At 39.3% G+C, this 20,672-nt stretch overlaps 2 protein-coding genes across 3 annotated transcripts; one reads left to right on the top strand and one right to left on the bottom strand.

Annotated features, from left to right (window-relative positions):
• The first annotated feature begins 8,202 nt into the window (after positions 1–8,202).
• Positions 8,203–10,845, top strand: LOC110051688 (histamine H2 receptor-like). The gene has a single exon (XM_020757746.2). It carries the CDS (start codon positions 8,851–8,853, stop codon positions 9,907–9,909), a length of 1,059 nt encoding a protein of 352 aa, XP_020613405.1. The 5' UTR covers positions 8,203–8,850; the 3' UTR covers positions 9,910–10,845.
• LOC110051686 (uncharacterized) lies at positions 10,232–20,672 on the bottom strand. Of its 2 annotated transcripts, none has more exons than XM_020757745.2 (9): positions 19,994–20,672; positions 17,077–17,147; positions 16,489–16,662; positions 15,478–15,852; positions 14,741–14,798; positions 14,606–14,646; positions 14,052–14,127; positions 13,203–13,510; positions 10,232–12,725 (listed from the first exon to the last, which is right to left on the bottom strand). In XM_020757745.2, the coding sequence occupies exons 1-9, from the start codon at positions 20,328–20,330 to the stop codon at positions 12,417–12,419; spliced, it is 1,749 nt and encodes a 582-aa protein (XP_020613404.1). In that variant the 5' UTR covers positions 20,331–20,672; the 3' UTR covers positions 10,232–12,416. The 2 variants fall into 2 exon arrangements, with proteins under 2 accessions (XP_020613404.1, XP_020613403.1); XM_020757744.2 differs by having other exon boundaries at positions 17,077–17,150; positions 19,994–20,663.

The following is a 20,672-nucleotide window of genomic DNA, read 5'->3' on the forward strand; positions in this document are numbered from 1 at the left end:
ATGGAAACCTTTTTCTTCAATAAGGATACTTGTAATCTGTTTTTTTTTTCCTTTTAGATTGACCACATGATTAACTTTTGCAAACATTTGCAGTTAAATCAAAATAGACGCTGCTTTTGGTACATTTTAATGTTATGCAAATATATTTCGATCACCGGCACGTGCATATCGCCCGAACCTGGTTTTCCTTCCGCCTTCTGTATGTTTCATTTTGAAGGTTACATCTGTAGCACACATTATTCGTTCAATATCGGCAGTTTTAACTTTTGTGGAACACCCATGGCCACAACCAAATTTGACTTCAAGTAAAAAAAAACATTTTGAAACGTGAAGTTTGAGTAAACAATCGATTACAGTTGCATCCGTCATGTTTGGCGTAAATATTCGAACACAACCATTTCATGTAAACAGGTACACTCTACTTTAAAAACAACCGTCTCATCGCAGCATTTCTTGAAATCCTGGTCTGAGACCAGGTAATGCCGATAACAAAGCGCGAGCAGTTGACGAAACTTCATGATCAACTGTCGAAACGTTGTACTTGTGGAATAAGCAAGATGATTCAGGCTTTGTATTTCTTACGGCCGTGTGCTTGCAATTCTTATGGATACAGTTCCCCTGTCTTTTACCACCAGATTTATAGATGAATCGTTCGTTTCCTATCACTTAATATGGCACATACCTCTGAATAAAACATATACTGTGACATCATTTTTCTTAGAGTGTTCCAACAGGCGTCCGCCAATTGCAAAACGTAAGCAGCAAGACAGAAAACTACAAAGGCTTCTTCGTCAATCGCACTACGCTGTCCAGATTTCTTTCTTACAAAGTTTCCAGACTTCGCTCTCTTTTAAAATTCCAAGACGTCGCCGTTCTGTTGGCCAGTCCGAATAACTGTTATGGCCTTAGTTGAGTAAGTACTTGGTGGTCCCAGTTTGGACAATTAGGCAAATGTGGATTGCGTGACAATCGGTCACTGTACCAAACAAGTCGATATCTGACGTTTTGCAAAGTGAGTGAAGGTGGCGACGTGGACCTCGAGAGGAGGGACACACCCATATAAGAAGGACGGGGGTGCTCCTGAAAAATTTTGATCCCCTAAAATCCCCTGAGAGGTACCAAGATCCTGTTTTTTCTCCTCTAAAAGATACCAATTCTTACATAACACATCTCCCCGCGTCATATTTTTTTCGGCTCAATACCCTAAAAGGCATAGCAAAAGCTCCCGCTTTGGACCTTTTGAGACTGAACACCCTGAGGGCTACTAAAACTTCATTTTTAAGCCCTAAAAGGTACGACGAGCTCCCCCGCCCCCGGGGGAGACGGGGGGGGCGTGGACAGGGAATCCAAACTGCGCCTTGCTCGCCTCGTGTAGGCAGGGTGTTTTCTCTATTTCTGGTTGAAAAAATGGAAACTACAGTCGATCCTGCACAACCATCTCTCCACAAAGGACCACCTCTCTGCAACGGCCACTTTTTTTCACTCCGGCGGACGGTCACTCTTATTTTAACCTCTCTAGAACGGCCACCTCTCGACAACAGCAACAGCCACTAAAACACGTCCCAACTGCCAAAAAAACCTCTTCACAACGGCCAGTTAATCAACGACTGACGAACGCTGTCTATAAAACCCCATTTTTTATTGGACATGGTCACGAAACTTGATCCATGCCGCAGGTCTTTGGTCTCTATTTCTGTTTGGTTTCTGTCTTATTGATCATATCTTTTGATCGTGTTACGAATTTACATGTTACACTAAGATAAAAATGTTGAAACCCAAGAGAATATCGGTGTCATATTTCACCCCTACTGATATCGCTCCATAACGGCGACTTTCCTCTGTCCCCAAAGTGGCCGTTGTAGAAAGTTTCGACTTTATCACCGTTAATAAAAAAATACACCCTTCCTACTGAACTTTAAAATACAGGTATATTGCTCCAGGTTTTTGGTGTAGAAATGCACCAGGGACGGACGTGACTGGGATGGAAAAAGAAGGCCTAAGAGGCACTAGTCTTAAATGGGTACGTGTTGAGAATTTACGTAAATATTCACTCCTGTTACCGGTTCTTTTTTAAACCTATATAAACTCTACAGTCGAACGTCCACTAACGGTCACCTATCCACAACGAACTCCTCTCTCTACAACAGACACAGTTTTTTTTGTCCCGGTAGACAGTCCATACATTCGCTCTTATTTTTGCCTCTGAAATGCGCAAAATAAGGCTACAATACATAATGCCTAACTATTTTATACCGCCTAATTATTGATGGGAAGTTCGCTAGGTCAATAATTGTGAATTCTCAAGGTAAAATATAGGAAAATTTTAGCTCTTCTGAGTGTCCGATTTTTGGAAAGCGCCCATCTTATTGTCTATATAGTTTAGCAGAGGGCAACAGGAGTGAATACGTATGTAAACTCACACCGCGTATCTCAGATCTGATGCCCTCTAGGCCTCCTTTGTCCTTTTTGTATTCCAGCTCTATCACCGGTGCATTTCTATTCAAAAAGTACGAACGACAAACATGTATTTTAAAGGTAAAGAGGAAAGGTGTTTGCACAACTTTTGTGAACGCGGTAATACTTTCCATTAATCTACGTAGACATGCCATGATAGCAGGACCCGCGCACGGCTCTGTCAGTTCGTCGAGTTCTGTCCTCTTGCAGAATTAAACAACACCTCCTTCCCCCTACATCCTTCAATTTCGTCCAAAAATGTTTATTTAGGCTGACAGTGCGAACCACGTTACTTGCACGAGCAAACAGTTTCACTCGCCGCCATCTTCACCCACTTTGTACACTTTGCAAGTGGCCGTTTGTCACGCAATCCACATTTGCCATATGGTCTGAACTGGGACCACCAAACGAAGTCAAGAACTTACTCAGCTAACACCATGACAATTATTCGGATTGGCCAACAGAACGGCGACGTCTTGGAATTTAAAAAACAAAAAAACCGAAGTCTGTAAACTTTGTAAGAAAGAAATCTGGACAGCGTAGTGCGATTGACGAAGAAGCCTCTGTGGTTTTATCAGTCTTGCTGCTTACGTTTTACAATTGGCGGACGCCTGTTGGAACACTCCAAGAAAAATGATGTCACAGTATATGTTTTATTCAGAGGTATGTGCCATATTAAGTGATAGGAAACGAACGATTCATCTATAAATCTGGTGGTAAAAGACAGGGGAACTGTATCCATAAGAATTGCAAGCACACGGCCGTAAGAAATACAAAGCCTGAATCATCTTGCTTATTCCACAAGTACAACGTTTCGACAGTTGATCATGAAGTTTCGTCAACTGCTCGCGCTTTGTTATCGGCATTACCTGGTCTCAGACCAGGATTTCAAGAAATGCTGCGATGAGACGGTTGTTTTTAAAGTAGAGTGTACCTGTTTACATGAAATGGTTGTGTTCGAATATTTACGCCAAACATGACGGATGCAACTGTAATCGATTGTTTACTCAAACTTCACGTTTCAAAATGTTTTTTTTTTACTTGGAATCAAGTTTGGTTGTGGCCATGGGTGTTCCACAAAAGTTAAAACTGCCGATATTGAACGAATAATGTGTGCTACAGTTGTAACCTTCAAAATGAAACATACAGAAGGCGGAAGGAAAATCAGGTTCGGGCGATATGCACGTGCCGGTCTATTTTGATTTAACTGCAAATGTTTGCAAAAGTTAATCATGTGGTCAATCTAAAAGGAAAAAAAAAAACAGATTACAAGTATCCTTATTGAAGAAAAAGGTTTCCATTCGCTTATTTTTGTTCTTGATGAAGGTAGCTGGCCAAGTTCCATGTTGGTTTCGCGAATGACGAATTTACAAAAATGTACCACACGTTTATGTCTCTCGACGGGTTAGTTTTTTCGGGCCGTGGAAGAGACTTTCACACAACATAATATAGAGTATGGGCTTTCAGAAAATGTTAGTTTCGACTTCAAATTCAATGTACCAGTGGGCTTTTGATGGTATTGAAATTAGCTAAAATTTGCCATTTCGCTCACGAGCTTCGATGAAGGTACTTTTATCGGCCTAAAATATTATTAAACTTGGAGCTTTTACTAATCAAATTAATGCTTTAGAAACAGCAAGACATGCACTATGAGCTACCCAAAGTATATTGGTAGATATCATCGCGTTGATCTGTACGAGCGAAAAGAAAATGCACAAGTTTCGGCCATTTTCGGCCATTTTCGGCGGCGTCAGGCAGCTAAAATGGCGATTTTCAAACTTTCCTCGATTTCGAAAAAACTAAAGCGCTTCAGGACCTTTGAATGTTATTTTCGAAAACAACTTACTACAGAGGTTATTTGGGCAAAATATGAAGAAATCGAAAATTTCGCGACTGTCATCTCATTCTCGGTATTTACAGGAACCGGCGCTTAATAGTGTCCACTGAAATTCCATTTTGATCTGAGTATCTTAAACCTCTACCTTCCTTTGGTTTGTAACTTAAACAATGAAATAACGTTTCTATTATTAGCCACCATTACCGGTAAAAACTGCAAATAGCCACTCTGGTTTGATTGAATATGGAGACCACTTACGTTTCGTTTGCTATTGTTAGCTATTAATGATTGAGGTAATGTACAGTCCAGGGAATGAAGTCATCGGTTAGTGCATGAGTGAAGCAAAGCAAAAATGTTCTGTTCGTTGTTACGCCATAGGCTGAAATTATCCAAGGCAATTTTATAATTTGATATTTGATTAGGGTTACTGTTGAAATGGCTGTTTCAGTCAGTGTGGTTGTATGGGATCACGCGATTACGGATTGACGTAACTCATTCTACACTGTCTCCATTTTCTTTGTACAAAACATTTTTATGCATGCACATCTCCCAAAAGCATTTCTGTTCTCTTGCCTTAGTGACATCTGTTAAGTTCACAGAGGAAAAAGATAATAATATGAAACGAAGAAGTTAAATATAAATTTCAAACAGGAAATACCGCCCTAGTTCACAAGTTTACCCGCAAGGCTTCTACTATTTCGTATTCCATTTAATTAGACTCAGCTCATTTCAGGAAAATATTTTTTCTCTTTCTCTCTCTCAAAATCAAATTTTGTTTATACAATATCAGTGAATGCGCCACAGTTCAGCTGACGAGAAGAAACAATGGATATTGAGCCGCTTATTGTGTCACTACATTCTTAGAACCAACACATGTACAGGAATAAATTTTCCTAGCTAATGACTGAAAATGCCGAACTGTTCCAAAGCGTAGGTTTTACCTTGAACACATTTTTTACGGACTATTTAGACTAACCTCATTATCGTAGTAGGAATATCGGTAGAAAGGTATGTCGATCGTTACGTAACTTTAGAAAACTGTCTCAATTCTTCACATGACCAGTAATCTAAAAGTTACATTCTTACCCGGATAAAAATGAAAAATTTGATCTTATCTTTGGATTTAAAGACACCTTAGTGATTTGTAGCCATCCAGTTATGTATACTCCAGGTCTTAGAAACTGAAACTTCCTCTGCACGCGCTCAGCAAATATCCTTAATTGTCCACAGTAAGATTGAACTGAGAACTCAAAATAGATAGTGTAATATATAGAAAACGTTCATTATTTCTGACACTGAAATAGCTTTCAAAAGCTTATTAGCGGTGTCGTCGCTTCTTAAAATACTAGCAAAAAGGACTATCCTCAATGGAATATAATAGATCCATGATCAATTATCAGTACTGATGGAGTTCCAAGCCTTCTAATGAAAGATAAAGATCAATCGGTGACAAAGAATCATTACTATTAACCAGATATTCCTTCCAAATATAAATTCCATTTTTTTTCAAAAAGAGCAAAGACACGAAAAACTGAAACGTCAGGCAGGCCAGTTGGTCCTAGTGGACAAGTCATTTAAAGGATTCCACTCTATTACTTACCTGTATTGCATTCGATCGGAGGTAATTTGGAAGGTAAGTCAACCAATTTAAAAGCTACCAAGTAAGTTGAACAGCACTTCATCAGAGGAGTGAACACCTGCCGAAAACCTGAAATATTTTTTACAGTATATGAATGATTAATAAAGGTCGAGCCCAAGTCTACATTCGAGAAGGGCCTTCTCTTCAGTTCTTATCTCTGGTTGTAGAATCTTGAAGCGACGATGATCAACTGAAGGAGAAGTCTATCGCAAGTTCACCTCCAAGTATTTAATCCGGCAGTGCGATAACGATTTATACACCTGGGTGGAGAGAGAGAAATTGTGGGAGAATGCAGTTTCTAACGAACAACAGCCACTAGTTTTATTGCATGACAATAGATATATACAGTGTTTCAAAGGCTTTTATAAAATAACTGAGCTACTACGCGCGCTCTCATTGGTCGATAGGTGTGTTTTGATAAGAGTATGTAAACACCGTTGTGACGTTTTACATTCGGCGTATTTTTGAGAATTATTTTTATAAAAGCAATAGAGCACTTTTTCTTTTAGTTGTTTGTAAGATTGGGCTAATTTGGTCACTGAGCACATGTGGTTGTAGATTTTTAATTCTTTTTTTTTTTTTCCTTTTCGATATTTCCTTCTTGATATTATAATTTTATTAGTCTAAGACTTGCTAATAGTTCAAATAATAAAAATCTGAAATCTGAAAATCTGCTATATGATTTCGTTGCAGTACGACCATCCCAGGGCCTGCTTTCGCGGAATCATTTTGCAATGGTAGCATTTTCCTAACGCTGCCTTTATCTTGGGTTGTAGCTAGTTTGAACACGTACCATAGATGGATCACTCCAAGTAGATAAAAAGTTTTCAATCTGAACAAAAATACAGACACAACGGAATTGAACAAGGGTAGTGTGTTGAATAAAAATACGAAGGCATCTGTCCAAGTATATATCCTCCGTAGGCAGCAGTTGTTTCAGTTGCCATTATATTGCTGATATTGTGAGCCTTTTATTAAGTTCAAGTTCACTTTAGGTGTTTTCCATCATACTCACAGATAGCTCGGGAACAATTGAAGGTCGCCGGGCGGTTCAGGAGAGTCATTGTTTTGTGTGCTTTGTTTTCGGTAGACCACAAGGTTTTAGGTGTTATTGACAGGGAGAAATTCTACCTTTAAGTTCAGAACTCTCAGCATTTGAAACTTTGCGGCACCTCTAATGACTACTCCATTTGTTAACTTGGTGAGACTACTCACACGTGAGAAATATTTGAGTAATTCTAAAACTCTTTATATTTGGTTGGTTTGATTTCCCATTCGATCAATATTATGTGGTAATTGTTATGCAACAGGTGCTTCAAGATGGTTAACAAAACAAAACACGCTTTAGTTTGTTTTAGGTTTAATCCCACGATCATGCAGCGTCGCCATAGACCTTACGATTGCATTTTATGTGATTGTGAAAAATTAAACCTTATCTCAAAAAAACATTATCAGTATTGTTGTAGTACTCTTAACAAGGGAAGTGTTAAGTTTGACTGGAACAAATGTTCAGGAACAGTAAACAATTGCTATTATGTATTGAAGCCGAAATAACACATTGCTTGTTTAAAAAAAACTCCCAGCCTTCCTTATGTTCTCCTGTTCGTCGTTTATTTTATTTATACTTTAAACGAAACTTTGATTTGTTAATGTTTGCTAATTAGAAAGAAAACATTTTTAATATGGCTGAACTGGTCCGCGTAAATATTAGATATGCTTTCATTTCCAGCGCGCATTTGACGAGAATGGATCTTGGGGACGCATCAGTTTGTCAGCAGATTAAAAAAAAGGCTAGTATTAATACTTTATTGAAATGGTTTGCTCTGCACGAATCGGAGAATATTGGCGAATATAGGGACCGCACGCTGAGTTAAATAGCATATACATTACGAGAATTAAAGGTTAGTAAAAGGCGTTCAGGTCCTTCGAATGACTTGTTCAACCACAAAACAGCACAATTTTATTAATAAGCCTATAACGTCAAAGGAGCATGCCAAATTGACTGAGTTCATTCAATGCGCAAAGAGTCTCTGATCCTTTTTATCGACTAATTACCTAGAAGTAAACCTCAGAGCTCATTATTGGCAGAAACTAATAGCGTGCAAAACACTGCTAAAAATAAACATAACCTCGACCTTATTGAAGTGCTGTTTTCTATTTTAAGATGAAAACATAGGCTATTATCTGAAATAATCACTGGCTCGTAACAATGGAAACAAAACAATGCCAATAAATGGCGGTATTGTGTCATTCAGCCGAGTGGCTCCAGAAATCTCTTGATCAAAGCATTTAACCCTGAAGTGATGGAAAGGCATAAGGAAAGATGGGAAGAAGTTTTCAAACTCCGGTGTAACGGCTGTATTGTTGGCAAAATGTTCTTTCAATGAAAGGCGGATTTTCTTTAAATTTTCGTTTTGATTAGTTTTGATATTAGCTGAGTCATTAAGGAAGAAGTGGTTATTTAAATTACAAGTGAGGTTTGTTTTGGCTACGTATATTGGAACTTTATTTAGCTTCTAAAGATGTGGCTTTTACGTTGTTCTTGTGGTATATTACTGGATGTGGTTTGGCAGATATTTTAAAGAACTTTCGTGATGTTTGCCTACCATTCTTTAGAAGATTCAGAAATAGTGAGCTGCTCATTTTGACGGCAAACGTGTCTGTGAAGACTTGAAGAATAGACTTATCGACGATTCTGTGCGGCCACGTCGAGCAAATACTTCGCGTAACTCTCTCAAGGTTGGTCTTTTGAACAATTGGCCAAACATTTCAACACAAAGGTTTTTCCTTTGGTAATTGTGGCTTTTCAGCTGTGAAACTCCGTTTTCTTCTATTGCATTTCAAGATTTAGACACGGAAAAAGCGCAAACCCCCTACTGGTACGAGCGTCGTGTGTGATTATCAAGCCTTGAAGTTTGCAATGTCAGGAAATTTTACAAACCAGTGTTGTGACGAACCCGTGGAGGAAGAATTCTACTTGGTGACTTCCACATGGCCTACAAGCGTTGTGATTTTAACAACAGTTTTCATGATTATAGTTAACGTGGTGACACTGGTAGGAAACGCTTTTGTGATTGTGGCACTGACAAAGATAGACGCACTGAAATATATGGCAAACAATCAAGTTGTTATTTCGTTAGCGGTCGCTGATCTGTTAGTGGGTTTACTTGTAATGCCGTGTGCAATTGACGCTCTGTTGGCGGGAAAATGGCGCTGTGGGAATCTGTGGGGTAAACTGAATGCCGTTGGGAACTTCGCCTTCTGTATTTCGTCTATCATGCATCTAGCGTTGTTGTCTGTTGATCGCTACATCGCAATTTCTCGTCCGCTAGTTTATTTATCTGTTGTCACTAAAGCAAGAGCTCGAAGTGCGTGTTTATTGCTATGGATATATTCGACACTGTGGGCCCTGCCACCATTATTCGGCGTAAGTTCTTACGAATGCTTTATTCCCTATATCGGAAAATGTCTCCCAGAAGATTGGCTACAAACTAAAGTTGCCATTGCTTTCACCGTTTCGGTGGTTTGCGGAACATATGGGGCAGCGGTTATAGTAATGTGCTACGTTTACTTCAAGATTTTCATCGCCATTTTTAAACAGTTGAAAAGAATTTCTGTTACGGTAGAACAAGTTCGAAGGAATAGCTTGGCAGCGAGGAGGAACGCTTCCACAAGGAAGGGTGTTACAACTGTACTCATTGTTATTGGAACTTACGTAGTGTGTTGGTCGCCATTTTGTATTCTTCTGTTTGTGCAAATGGCCTGTGGAAAAACCGCAGGGGGGCCGACTGCAGATATAATAACGATGTTCATTGGCTTTGCAAACAGTGCGTGTAATCCAATCATATATTGCATTAGATACAGAGCGTTTCGAGAAACTGTGAAGCGCATATTTGTAAGGAAGAATGACTGCTTCAAATATTTCTTCAAGGCCGAAAGGGAGCAAACACAAATAAGCACACGATCGATAACTTTGTGATGTTACTGTTTATAAAATAACTGAGCTACTACGCGCGCTCTCATTGATCGATAGGTGTGTTCACATGAGCCTGGACAATGTTAACACGGTTGTGACGGTTTAGATTCGCACTAATTTTTGAGAAATATTTTTTAAAGCAGCAGAGTGCGGTTAATTATTTTCTCTATGATATCCTTTGCAGAGCTTCAGAGTATAGATATAAAGAGTACATAAAATATAGATAAAGATTACATAATATATACTATTGGGTTATCGCTAGGAATTCAGTGTTTCTACGCAATGCTAACAAATCGCGATTGATAGCAGGAACCACACTTCAATGTGCTATAAAAGTATTATTTTTATTGAAATAAAACAGTTACAAAGAAACGTCTAATATAAACATTGCTTATAGTTGAAAACAACGTTACACTTTATACAATCGCCCTTTAGAGCGATTTTCGATTGACTAAATGTGCTTTTGCAGTTTTTGTTGCTGTTGTTGTTACTGTTTAAAACCGCTAGCTCTCAGTGCGCCAAAACTTATTATGAAAACCCTTTCTACTTTTCGATGGTTTTTGATGGTGACACGTTTTAGCTATGATCAGGTTTCACGTTTGTTGTAATGGATTACCCACAGTTGTTTAAAGGGTTGATAATGTTATCCACCGGATCGGTAAATAACCATCCACTGGATAAGTGTTGACAAAGCAAACCGTAATGGAGAATGATTTATCCGGTGTACAGCGTTGTTCACCCTTTGAAAAACTGGGCTAGATTTGATCACGTTTCTTAGTTGAACGGTTGTCTTCTGAAAATCGCTCTAAGGACACTTCTGATTGTGATTGTTACAATTACGGTGATCTACATTACCAAAGTTTGATACAAACTCGTACTTGTGTTCTTGAGATAAACGCACTACAGTGCTGTTTTGTAATAAAATATCTTCTTTCACAATTCTGGCATATGTACACGAGCACATAGGTAAGGGACCATGCAACACAGAATGGACTCAACGTCTGGGTTCAAGCAATGCTTATAAGATTTTCAGCTAAACGTCCTAACATTACAATATTTCCATGGTAACAATAACTTACCATCTAAAAACTAACGATACAAAATTACTGAAATTGAAACAATTATCTCTCCCAGTATATGGTTCCTCTCCGGCCCCTCCTACGTCAATGACAGCTTCTGTATATATATTTTACCAGAGTCTCGCAGAGTTTACATGGCTATGCGAGACAAGTATGAAGAGTTGACTTGATCATTTTCGTATTCTCGGTATTGGACTGGGACTAGCTTGCAATGGAGGCTTACGCGGGGGAATATCATTAAAAAGAGATTAATGACATCTGCATTTGAAAAGACTCCCCGTATTAGCCTCAATTGCAAGCTAGTTCCAGTCCAATACGGGGAATACGAATATGGCCTATTGTCTTGACATATTCGAAGCAATCATATGAGCCTTGAACTATGTACTTTATTCTACAAATCCTTCCGGAGTATTGAAATCACTGTCCATTTAATCTCCTTGGTTTAATTTCATACAAGAAACCGAACTATCAATAGCACAAATTTTTGATGTTACCAGCGATCGAAAAATTTTCGGGAAAATTTAAATCTCAGTCAGTGATATGACTTGTGAAGTTTTTGGCTTGTGGTTTACAAGTAAATTTGACATGTCTTTAGAATTATTTTCAGTTCTGTGAGCCTTGCTCTATAGTTGCCTGGGAAACTGCAAAAATGCAAACAAATCTGCCAGAATTCACAGGGCAATTAGATTCTTAAAATAAATCACATTGAGACTATTAACTACGGAAAACGTAAGCCTTACAATGGCTATCTCAACATTCACGTGGTTTCTCTGCTTAAGCCCTTTTCGTTTTGTCATTTTTGTTGCATAGCGAGAGGTCTTCTACTGTTTTTCGACATGTGCAGCCTTTCTAAACTCGATACTACCCAAATAATCCTCTTTTTATATGCTATCTGTATAGAATTGCTCGCAAGCACTTTGTAGCGACTTTCGCCACCTTAAGCAAGACATAATAAAAGCAGCTTCGAGGAAGCTAGACACAAGAGGTGTTAAGACAAATAATAAATTAAATACTCTTGATGTTACAAAATAAAAGACTTGTAAAATTCCAAACTTTACTTCGGTTTGACACAAACCATTATCAAGTTGATTTCAATGGTATCCGTTTGCTTCAGCTAAACATGGCTTGTAGAGACATTTTTGTTTGCTAACAGATCTTATGTAAGTCGCCTTTTTACCTAGGAAGACGTAATAAACGACTTGCTGAGTTGGGAAAATGGTGAAACATGTTATGTCTTCCTAGATAAATACGACCCATGCAGGTGACATGCTGATGCAAAGACTACTACTACTACTTCGGTTTTAAAGACTTTTCAGTGCCTGCTTTTCTGAATATTTTTGCTCAATTTTAGTACAAAAGTGGTGTTACACTAATCTACTACAAAAAAAATGATTTCTTAAACTTTATGAAGCAGTGTTTACGGTGCTCACTTTAATACATGCAATCCTCTTCCAGATTTGTAGCTAACTGATCGTTCAGATTTGGCTCAGACCAAAAGTTCTCACCCGCTGTGTTTGCGTTGTGCAGGCTCATCTTAGCCATCACGTGGGTGATAACAATGGATACCAGGCTCCCATCAGTTCTTCCCAGGTAGAGAGTGACTTCATACGAAGGATACTCTCGATTTCCATTTCGGCTTTCTCTGAGAGTCGGAAGAAATTTTCCTTGGTAGTCAAACACTTTCGTGCGTTCTTCCCTTTCAAGCTTTTTGGCGGCCTTCCTTCCGTTAGAAAAGAAAACCTGAATGGGACAAGAAAGGTAAAAATGACGAGTTTATATTGACAATAGACAACAGATCACAAGAATATCACTGTCCTCAAAAAGGAATGGTTGAAAGCATATGAATGAAAACAGGACTTTCAGAGAGAGAATAACAACAGAGCAAGGCTGATTGCTACCAAGAGACTCTCACTATGACTTTGAGACTCTCGTTACTATGTATAAAACTTAACGCGACAACGACATGATAGAGTCCAAACTGAAAACCAAGAATTGCAACCGTCGACAGCTGTTTCGACCTGGCTGGGTCTAGCTAGCAGCGAAAATTAGAGCAACCATCACAAAGGCCAATTGTCTACTAAATGCACATAACAATGACCTCAGACAAAACTCAAATCCAAATGCTTGCCGATTGGTTCCAAAGAGAGAAAAAAAAAAAACAGCTTTCAGCCAATCACAGTTGTAGAAACTAAGAAAAAAATATCACAGCTGCCTTACCCTGGTAAGACACAGCCGTGTAACAAAGATATCCTGGGCCTCATTTATCTCCAACAGTATCCCGCGTTTCAAGAAATCCATGACTTTGATGGTTTCTTTGGAGTAGTTGTTGACCAGCGGTAGCTCTATCTGTCTTGCTGTGGGAGGTCCGTAAATTTTGCTGAGCAGTGCCAATTCATACGGACGGGACTCCCCCAGGTGGCTTCCGTGGAATATCCTGATGACTCGTTCGCTTTCTGTCAGCCTGGTGTCTGTGGAATAAACTTCGCAGTTGCCATAGAATACCCGGATGTGCATAGCGGTGGAATCTAAATAAAAAGGAAAAAAAAAAGGTTTAAAGGACTGGACCTTTCCTTTTGCTCAGTGCACAAGGATTTACAACATTACTTTCAAACTGACCGAAAATTTAAAAAAGGTTACTAAACTCTAAGAAGTGATGATTATAGGCGCTCGGATCACAGTATCTTAACCGCGCCGCGTAGCTAAGTCTGTTTATTTTTGTCAGCTGTGAGTTCTAAACATCACATGGGCCGAGTCAGAGTCTTATTGGCACAATCTCGGCTATATACTAAAGAAGAATGATTTACAAGAGTTATTTATAATATTCTTTACAGACGAAGCACCCGTCACGTGAATACGAGATTTTCGACGTTCTTACAATTTCTTTAAAACCTTAGTTTACCGAGTTTCCCAAAACATGAAATCAGGAAACGGGTGTGAAGGAAAACATACATGAACAAGAAACTATGGCTCATTGACACACCAATGTCAGTTACTACATTTTAGGACACAACTGAACATTTAACACATAACAATCAGTCGCTGGTGATTGTAATTGAGGATGCCTACCACAGTTCTCCCCAGTTGATTTTCCACTTCTCGAGAACATAGGCGCTGCATTTTCATTCAAATGAGGAATGGTGACCTAGAAGAAAGTGGGGAAACAAAGATCTGAGGCCTGGTTCACACTACGCCGGAGAAAGTTAAAAACGCAGCTTTATTTCTACGGTTAGGCCTACCGTCAATAATAAACCGTGACGAAAACGGAGTTTGAAGAAAAAGTTCTTCAAAACAACTGAAGGAATTTGAAAACGCCGGCTTTGCGTTTTAGTGTGGAGGGAAAAACTTTGAAAAACGGAGCTTTTCGAAATCGATGACGTCACCATGATCATGCGATTTTCCTGACCGAGTTTTCCTTGGAACATGAATCCAAAATGACCGGTGATTGTTGCGTTTTATTCCTCCATCGTAGTGTGGACGGAAAACATTTGATTCGTTTTCGGAGTTAAAACGCCGTTTCTGATTTTCTCCGTCTTAGTTTGGACGGTTCCTGAGTGTCCAACTGTCGCTGCACGTGTACACGTGTGTCGCGAACAGAGCCGTACATCATGTTTTATACATACCGGCCGTCCTATGGCATCTTCCATGTCCATACCAGCTGGTTCTACAGAGAAAATTGCACAAGAAAAGTCAGGTAATTACCCCTAAAACAAAGCACATCTCTACATCTATTTGAATAATAACTGTTCCAGTCTTACCTATTAATCCGTTGTCCATGTTTAGGTGAGTGCTGACAGAGGAGGTGACATCAGAGGCCTGGGAACAAAATGGTAGGGTGATGTGAAGGGTAAGAAATATAATAGATGAAGAACAACTTAATGTACAAGAGCTCTCCTTGGTCGCAAGTCCATTCCACGCTCCTGCATTTGCAACTGAAGTCATAGAGTTACGCTAAACAAAATCTTACAAGAGCACACCCGCCGACGTCATGAGAATTTAAAAGGTTTTCCTGTGTTCAAAGCTGGTATTATTTTTCCAAAGCATTTCCTTGTTTGCTGCCTTTTTGAATCGTAATGTGATATGTCCATGAGAAACGTGCACGGCTTCTAACCAATTGTGAAAGATCCTCGTTCATCCAATAAGAAGCTCATTTAAAGGGCCAGCAATTACAGCACATTTAGCTGATCGAGCTGATTGTGCTGCTGGTTGTGAATTCAGTTTTGTGAAACATTTGAAATCGTGGAGTTAATCTAGTTTTTGAAATAAATTTTCGTCTTTCGACACTCGAAGTTATCCGCTAGAACTGTGCTATATATCGCCGACAAAATTTGTAAACTTTAAGGGAAAATTTAGCATTGACCTTATCGCATTCTTTCCCGTTCCCAATAATCTGGAGCTGTTAAAAATGAGCGATTTCAGTTAGTCTTTGCACAGTCTTTTGGTTGCCCAACAGTTTGTCTTAAGTACCAGATCAAAAAGAGAATTTTAAGCGTACCTCATCCGGCAAAACAACCTCTTGCAGCCACAGTTTCATGTTCATCAAGGCAGGATTAGTTGTCATAACATGTTGAAGGAAGGCTTGTCCGCTTTCACCGAAGACCGACCCATTACCCATTTGCCTATTGGCCGCGAATATCGCGTCACAGATTTCTTTCCTGATGTTGTTCAGGTCCAAATTATCGCAGGTAGAAGGGATCTGTCGGATATAGCCATTGTTCATGAAATTGCCATTGGAGACGCCCCCGTGGCCGTTGGTGTAGGGAAGGAAAGTGGGTGAAGTGGTATAGGGAAGGAGAGTGGCTTGATTTGCGCATGCCGGTTCGTCTGTCAGCATTGGTTCATACGCGTGACTCGGGTATGGAGGAATCGTCTGCAAACAAGCCATGAATGGAGGTCATATTGCGTCAATTAAGGCACTACTGTCATGTGTCACTGATTAACTATGCCGTGTAAGGTGGTTCTAACATTTTTTTTTACGAAAATTCTAGATAGCGCCATGCTTTGTGACTATAAAAAAAATTGTCAACAAGACTTTTTTTAGGTAGCCATTTTTATGTGGTGACCAATCGACTTAAAGCTATTGACCATTATTTTGATGTAGTACATCATACCGGTTTCTATCCATGTCCTTTAGCTAGCCAAAGTGCACAGGATCAAACCATCAAGTTTGAGCTTCCTTGCCAAAGATGTATGAAGCAGATCTAAATTAAACCACTCCAGTCGTTAATCTAGACATCAAAATAACCCGGGCAGGGACTCCATGCTAAAAGGTCAAGGATGCTCGTCGGAAAATTGGAATTTAACTCCTAAAAGGGACTATTCTGGACCTGGCTCGAGCTTAATTTTCCCCCTAGAAGATATCACTTTTTTTATTTCTTCGAGCGCACCCCAGAAAATACATTGACCAAAATCCTTGATTTACGCGCCTACGCGAGACGACGAACATCCAGGACCTTTTCTTATCGAAGTCCCGGCGGGACTGTAACATAGCTCCGCCGCGTCTTACCGGAGTGATATTGTCAAGATCGATGTCGTCCTCAAGAGAACTGTCGCTGCTATCGTGCTGTGGAGAATCGTGTTGATGGCCGCCATAGCTCTGTGTCCCTGATGATAGTACAGGGTAGTTATTGAAGAAGTAGTTCTCTTTAGATGGCGGAGCGGCGCGTATGACAGAGTCGTTCTTTGGACAGCACCAAAAAAGAAGTAAAATGAAGATGAATCAGTCAGAAAAGCTAAACAAGTTGAACGCTGTTTTGTAAAGTACCTCTTTAAAATCAAGAGAGGCCACTTTGTGTTGCTCTAATAGAAACCCTGAAACAACCGCAAGTAGGCTTAAAGAAGCTCCCCGTTTCGTTTTGTACGCTGTTCACACTATGGGAACAAACTTTACAATAGGTACTTCTATGCTGAAGTATAACAAAAACTCGAATCTCGCAAAGCCGAAAACCCTCAAAGTAACCAAGATATTAACTTCTGAGCGGAGGTCCCTCATTTCTTAGCTGCAATAGTGATTAGTCCCTTACAAGTAAGAAGTAGTCACTCTTGCGAACAAATCTGGGGCTAAATGGTATTTTGCAATGGAGAATTTACTCACCAACTGACGTTTTCCGTTTTGATTTGCGTCCGCCGACCTCGGTAAGCTTGAGGTTTGTTTTGTTGGACTACCTACTGTGGAAAGTGACAATTTTTAGGTTTTTGTTTTTCAGTGAAAGTATCATTTAGTATGCTAAAACGATATAAAACAATTAACGAGTTGGCAGACATGTGCTAACCACTCGTGAACTGACTAGTTGAGATTTTTAGTTTTATTTTTTTCTCCGTTCCATTGCGTTGCCTTGTCCAGTGTGATATAAATCATAGTTTTCCTTTCGGTGGTTTCTCGTTAACGGCTGTGCGGCTCTCTGTGACTTACTTTGTATGCATTTTTATTTAGAAGAGGAAAATTTATCTACCAGTAAGTGTAAGTTAATTTGTAAGCTAGTTTGTAAAAAGTAGTTTGTTTATCAAATACAACTCAAGTCTTCCGGTATCTTGATAACATCTTTGGCTTGCATTGTACTATATAAACTTTAAAAACTTGTTTAATTAACCTCCTAACAACTCTCTGGGAGTCTTGCCAAAATTAATGAGCAGCATATACATATATTTGTATCAGGAAATACTGTGGTAAAGCAAATTTAAGATGCGTTTAAGAATGTCTCAGACACTCAGTTAACTATCGAACCACTTTCAGTCACGGATACATTAACTTCCCGAATAACATGAATTCAAAACGTCTTTTAAGTTATTTGCTTTCGTTCTTTCATTTACATACACTAAAAAGTAAACAATTCGAGAACTTAGGGAAACTAGTAACTGAGAACTTTAAAACTATTATTAATACTAAGACTTCCTTCTTTGCACGTGCTCAGATATGTTCGTTACCTAGGGAAGTTGTTTCACGTGAAAAGAAGTTACTGGTAACTAGTGTTTTCCCGGTCTGAGCTAGTTCCACTGGCAAATGACTCGTCAACTCTAGCAACTGGGATGAACTCAGTAAAAACGACGGGGAGGTGCCATTAAAAACAAGATGGGGTGTGTGAGGCGGGGTTTTAATTCAATGTTCATTCGAAGAAAGCTACAAACGAAGGCGTTTCATGTGACTTTATGGTGTCGGCCTTTTCTGTTATCGAATCTCGCCCTCTTTACTTTCGGTATTGTTTTGTTCACACTTAAAGCAGTTTGCGGTGTGGCTAAAGGTCACAACTGTGTATAGTGTGAGAGATAATGAAAGCTTGTATTGTTCTGTCTCCAGCCAGGCGTTCTGATATAAACATGTTCAGTTCTGCATACGGCTAGACTTTGCTTTTGACATATGTCTTATGCAAAGGAACGGCAGAAAAGACACACGGTCACGAACAACTTTAATGTTTTGAAAGATTGTCTGTTTAATATTCATGGCAGTGTGGAACACGGAGAAAATCATTACCATTACAAATTTATTCAGGTAACAAAAAGTAATTGAAGGGTTTCCTTCCTTAGTAGATCGATATTATTTCACGATCACAAAAAGACAGAAAAGTTCAGCTATTTTTATTTCCAGCAAATTCGACAAAAACTCGGAGTTAGCTTTCGAAAGCGTTTCTTGCAGTCAGTGACTGTAAAACTTAATTATTCGCTTTTTAAAATAATTCATAACGATGGTTCGAACGTAGTCTCAATTTTTTGTGTAGTTTTGCGTAATTTAGCTGCGATAGTAAAGAGTTTCGTTTCAACTGCTCAAACGAAGGTTCGAAACAATCAGTTTAACGTCCTTTGGCGCTGGACACAAAAAGGCAAAGGCGCATAATTTTATTTCACAATCTGGTAAGCAGATCCCTGATATTGAAAAGGGAATTTTTTTCTATGGGTTAAAATCGAAAGTAATTTTATTCTTGCCCATATAAGAAGAAAATGACTCGCCCCTTAATACGCCCAGATTACGAACAACGGCGTTTAATTTTATTCAATGTTGTCATTATTTATCATAAGCTATATACAAAGACACGCAAACAATTCGTAAAGAGATCCTTTTATTGCTGTCGCCTGAATTTACTTGTCACAGTCGTCTGGAAAATTTTAAGATAAGTGCTGAGATCATTCCCCACCTATGGGATATGACGCTCATTCTGGAATCCGGGAATCCCCTTATTTCGCGCTTCGCACTTAAACTTACTTTAAACTTTACATCCATGGAGTTTTTAACTCTTGTAAAGCCCTCAAAGATGGTATGAGTTTTGTTTTTCATATCTCGTGCTACCTGCAGTCACTGTTCTTCTGGCTCCATTCTTTTTGAGACTTTTTCTACAACTTCCGCTGTTGATGATTGACAGTTCGGGTCCTTTCACTGAATATTGTTCTGAAAACCCCCACAATATCTGTACGATTGTTAAAGCTCTAAAATTGTTTTGAGCAATACCCATTTTAGTTCTTAGGAGGAAATGCAATCTTCAATTACTCTTAACAGGAAAAAAAAATTTTTTTTTCGACTAGATTATATATATATACTTTTAACTTTTTTCGAAGTGATGCCTTTTGGCACAAGTAAGGACAATAAAATGTTGGAAAATTTTTTAAACTAGATATTTGGCGCTCTCTCTTTAACATGACACATAAAATTCCTTAGAAAAAATCTTTATCTTTTTGTAGGACGCGTTCTAACTGAACTTGAAGGTTTTTCAAGCCGCTGCTTATATTACGCTGTAGAAAAGGAATACACTGGTTAGGTACTGCTGGAAGCGGGTCACACAACAATTCAATTCCCTCGAAACTTGTTAATTGCACCGCTTAAGTGATTTTATTTCATCTGAAATGTTTCATAACATTCAAACTTGTTTTTATCAGTTCGCCGGTCTAAAATGTTAATGTCACAAACTATTTATATTCACGAGTGAACATGCGACTGCAACCGCTCTAAAATTGCAAAGCCCTCATCAATAATGTTCCCAGAAAGGCAGCATATTATTTATTTTACCTCTTGTAATTCATCTTACCTTTATCCTTAAATCGAAAAACTCGATAAGGCTCCTTCTCATCCAAGCTATGAGGCACCCTCACTTCTTCCACGTCCGGCATCTTATGCAGAGCGCAGCGGAACCGCGTTTTCCAAGTGGACGGATCGGCTGACTCTCCTTCTCTATATTTGCCCGTGTGTTCAGCCCACAGCTTAAACAGCATCGCGTCCTTTTCGACGACAAAATCGGGTTTGCCAGCGTGCTTCCACGAGACTCGGAACTCTTTGAGATCTTTGTTTCGCCAACTCAACCCAGGCACTTTTCCGCTGTTGATTTTGTCTTCCAACCATGGTCTCAGCCGCTGTCGTTCAGACATCTCGGTCGGTAATAGCCGCAAAGCTTGCTTGCACTTTCCTTGAATCTACTTCCCCAGAAAATTCAAGTGGTCTATCCTGCGGTCGGTGGGAAGGCCTACGGGAACGCTTTCTTCGAAGTCTAGCACGAAGAACACGTCTTTCGCTTTCTAACGTCCATGCGGTAATGTAAAGTCCGTCTCAAAAGCCAGCTTGTAATGTTACCCTATTTAACCAAAGATGTGTAATTCGAAAGGGTTTTTCCCGGTCGAAGTTCTCTTGGCCCATTGGCTCAGCCCAGCGAAGCGTGAGACTTCCGCTCCTGAAATTTACACGTGTTGCATATATGTTAATTTCAAGCTCCG

The sequence above is a fragment of the Orbicella faveolata genome, unplaced genomic scaffold (genome assembly GCF_042242905.1).
Source record: "Orbicella faveolata isolate gen_17 unplaced genomic scaffold, um_ofav_v1 contig_3, whole genome shotgun sequence".
Lineage (NCBI taxonomy): Eukaryota > Metazoa > Cnidaria > Anthozoa > Scleractinia > Merulinidae > Orbicella > Orbicella faveolata.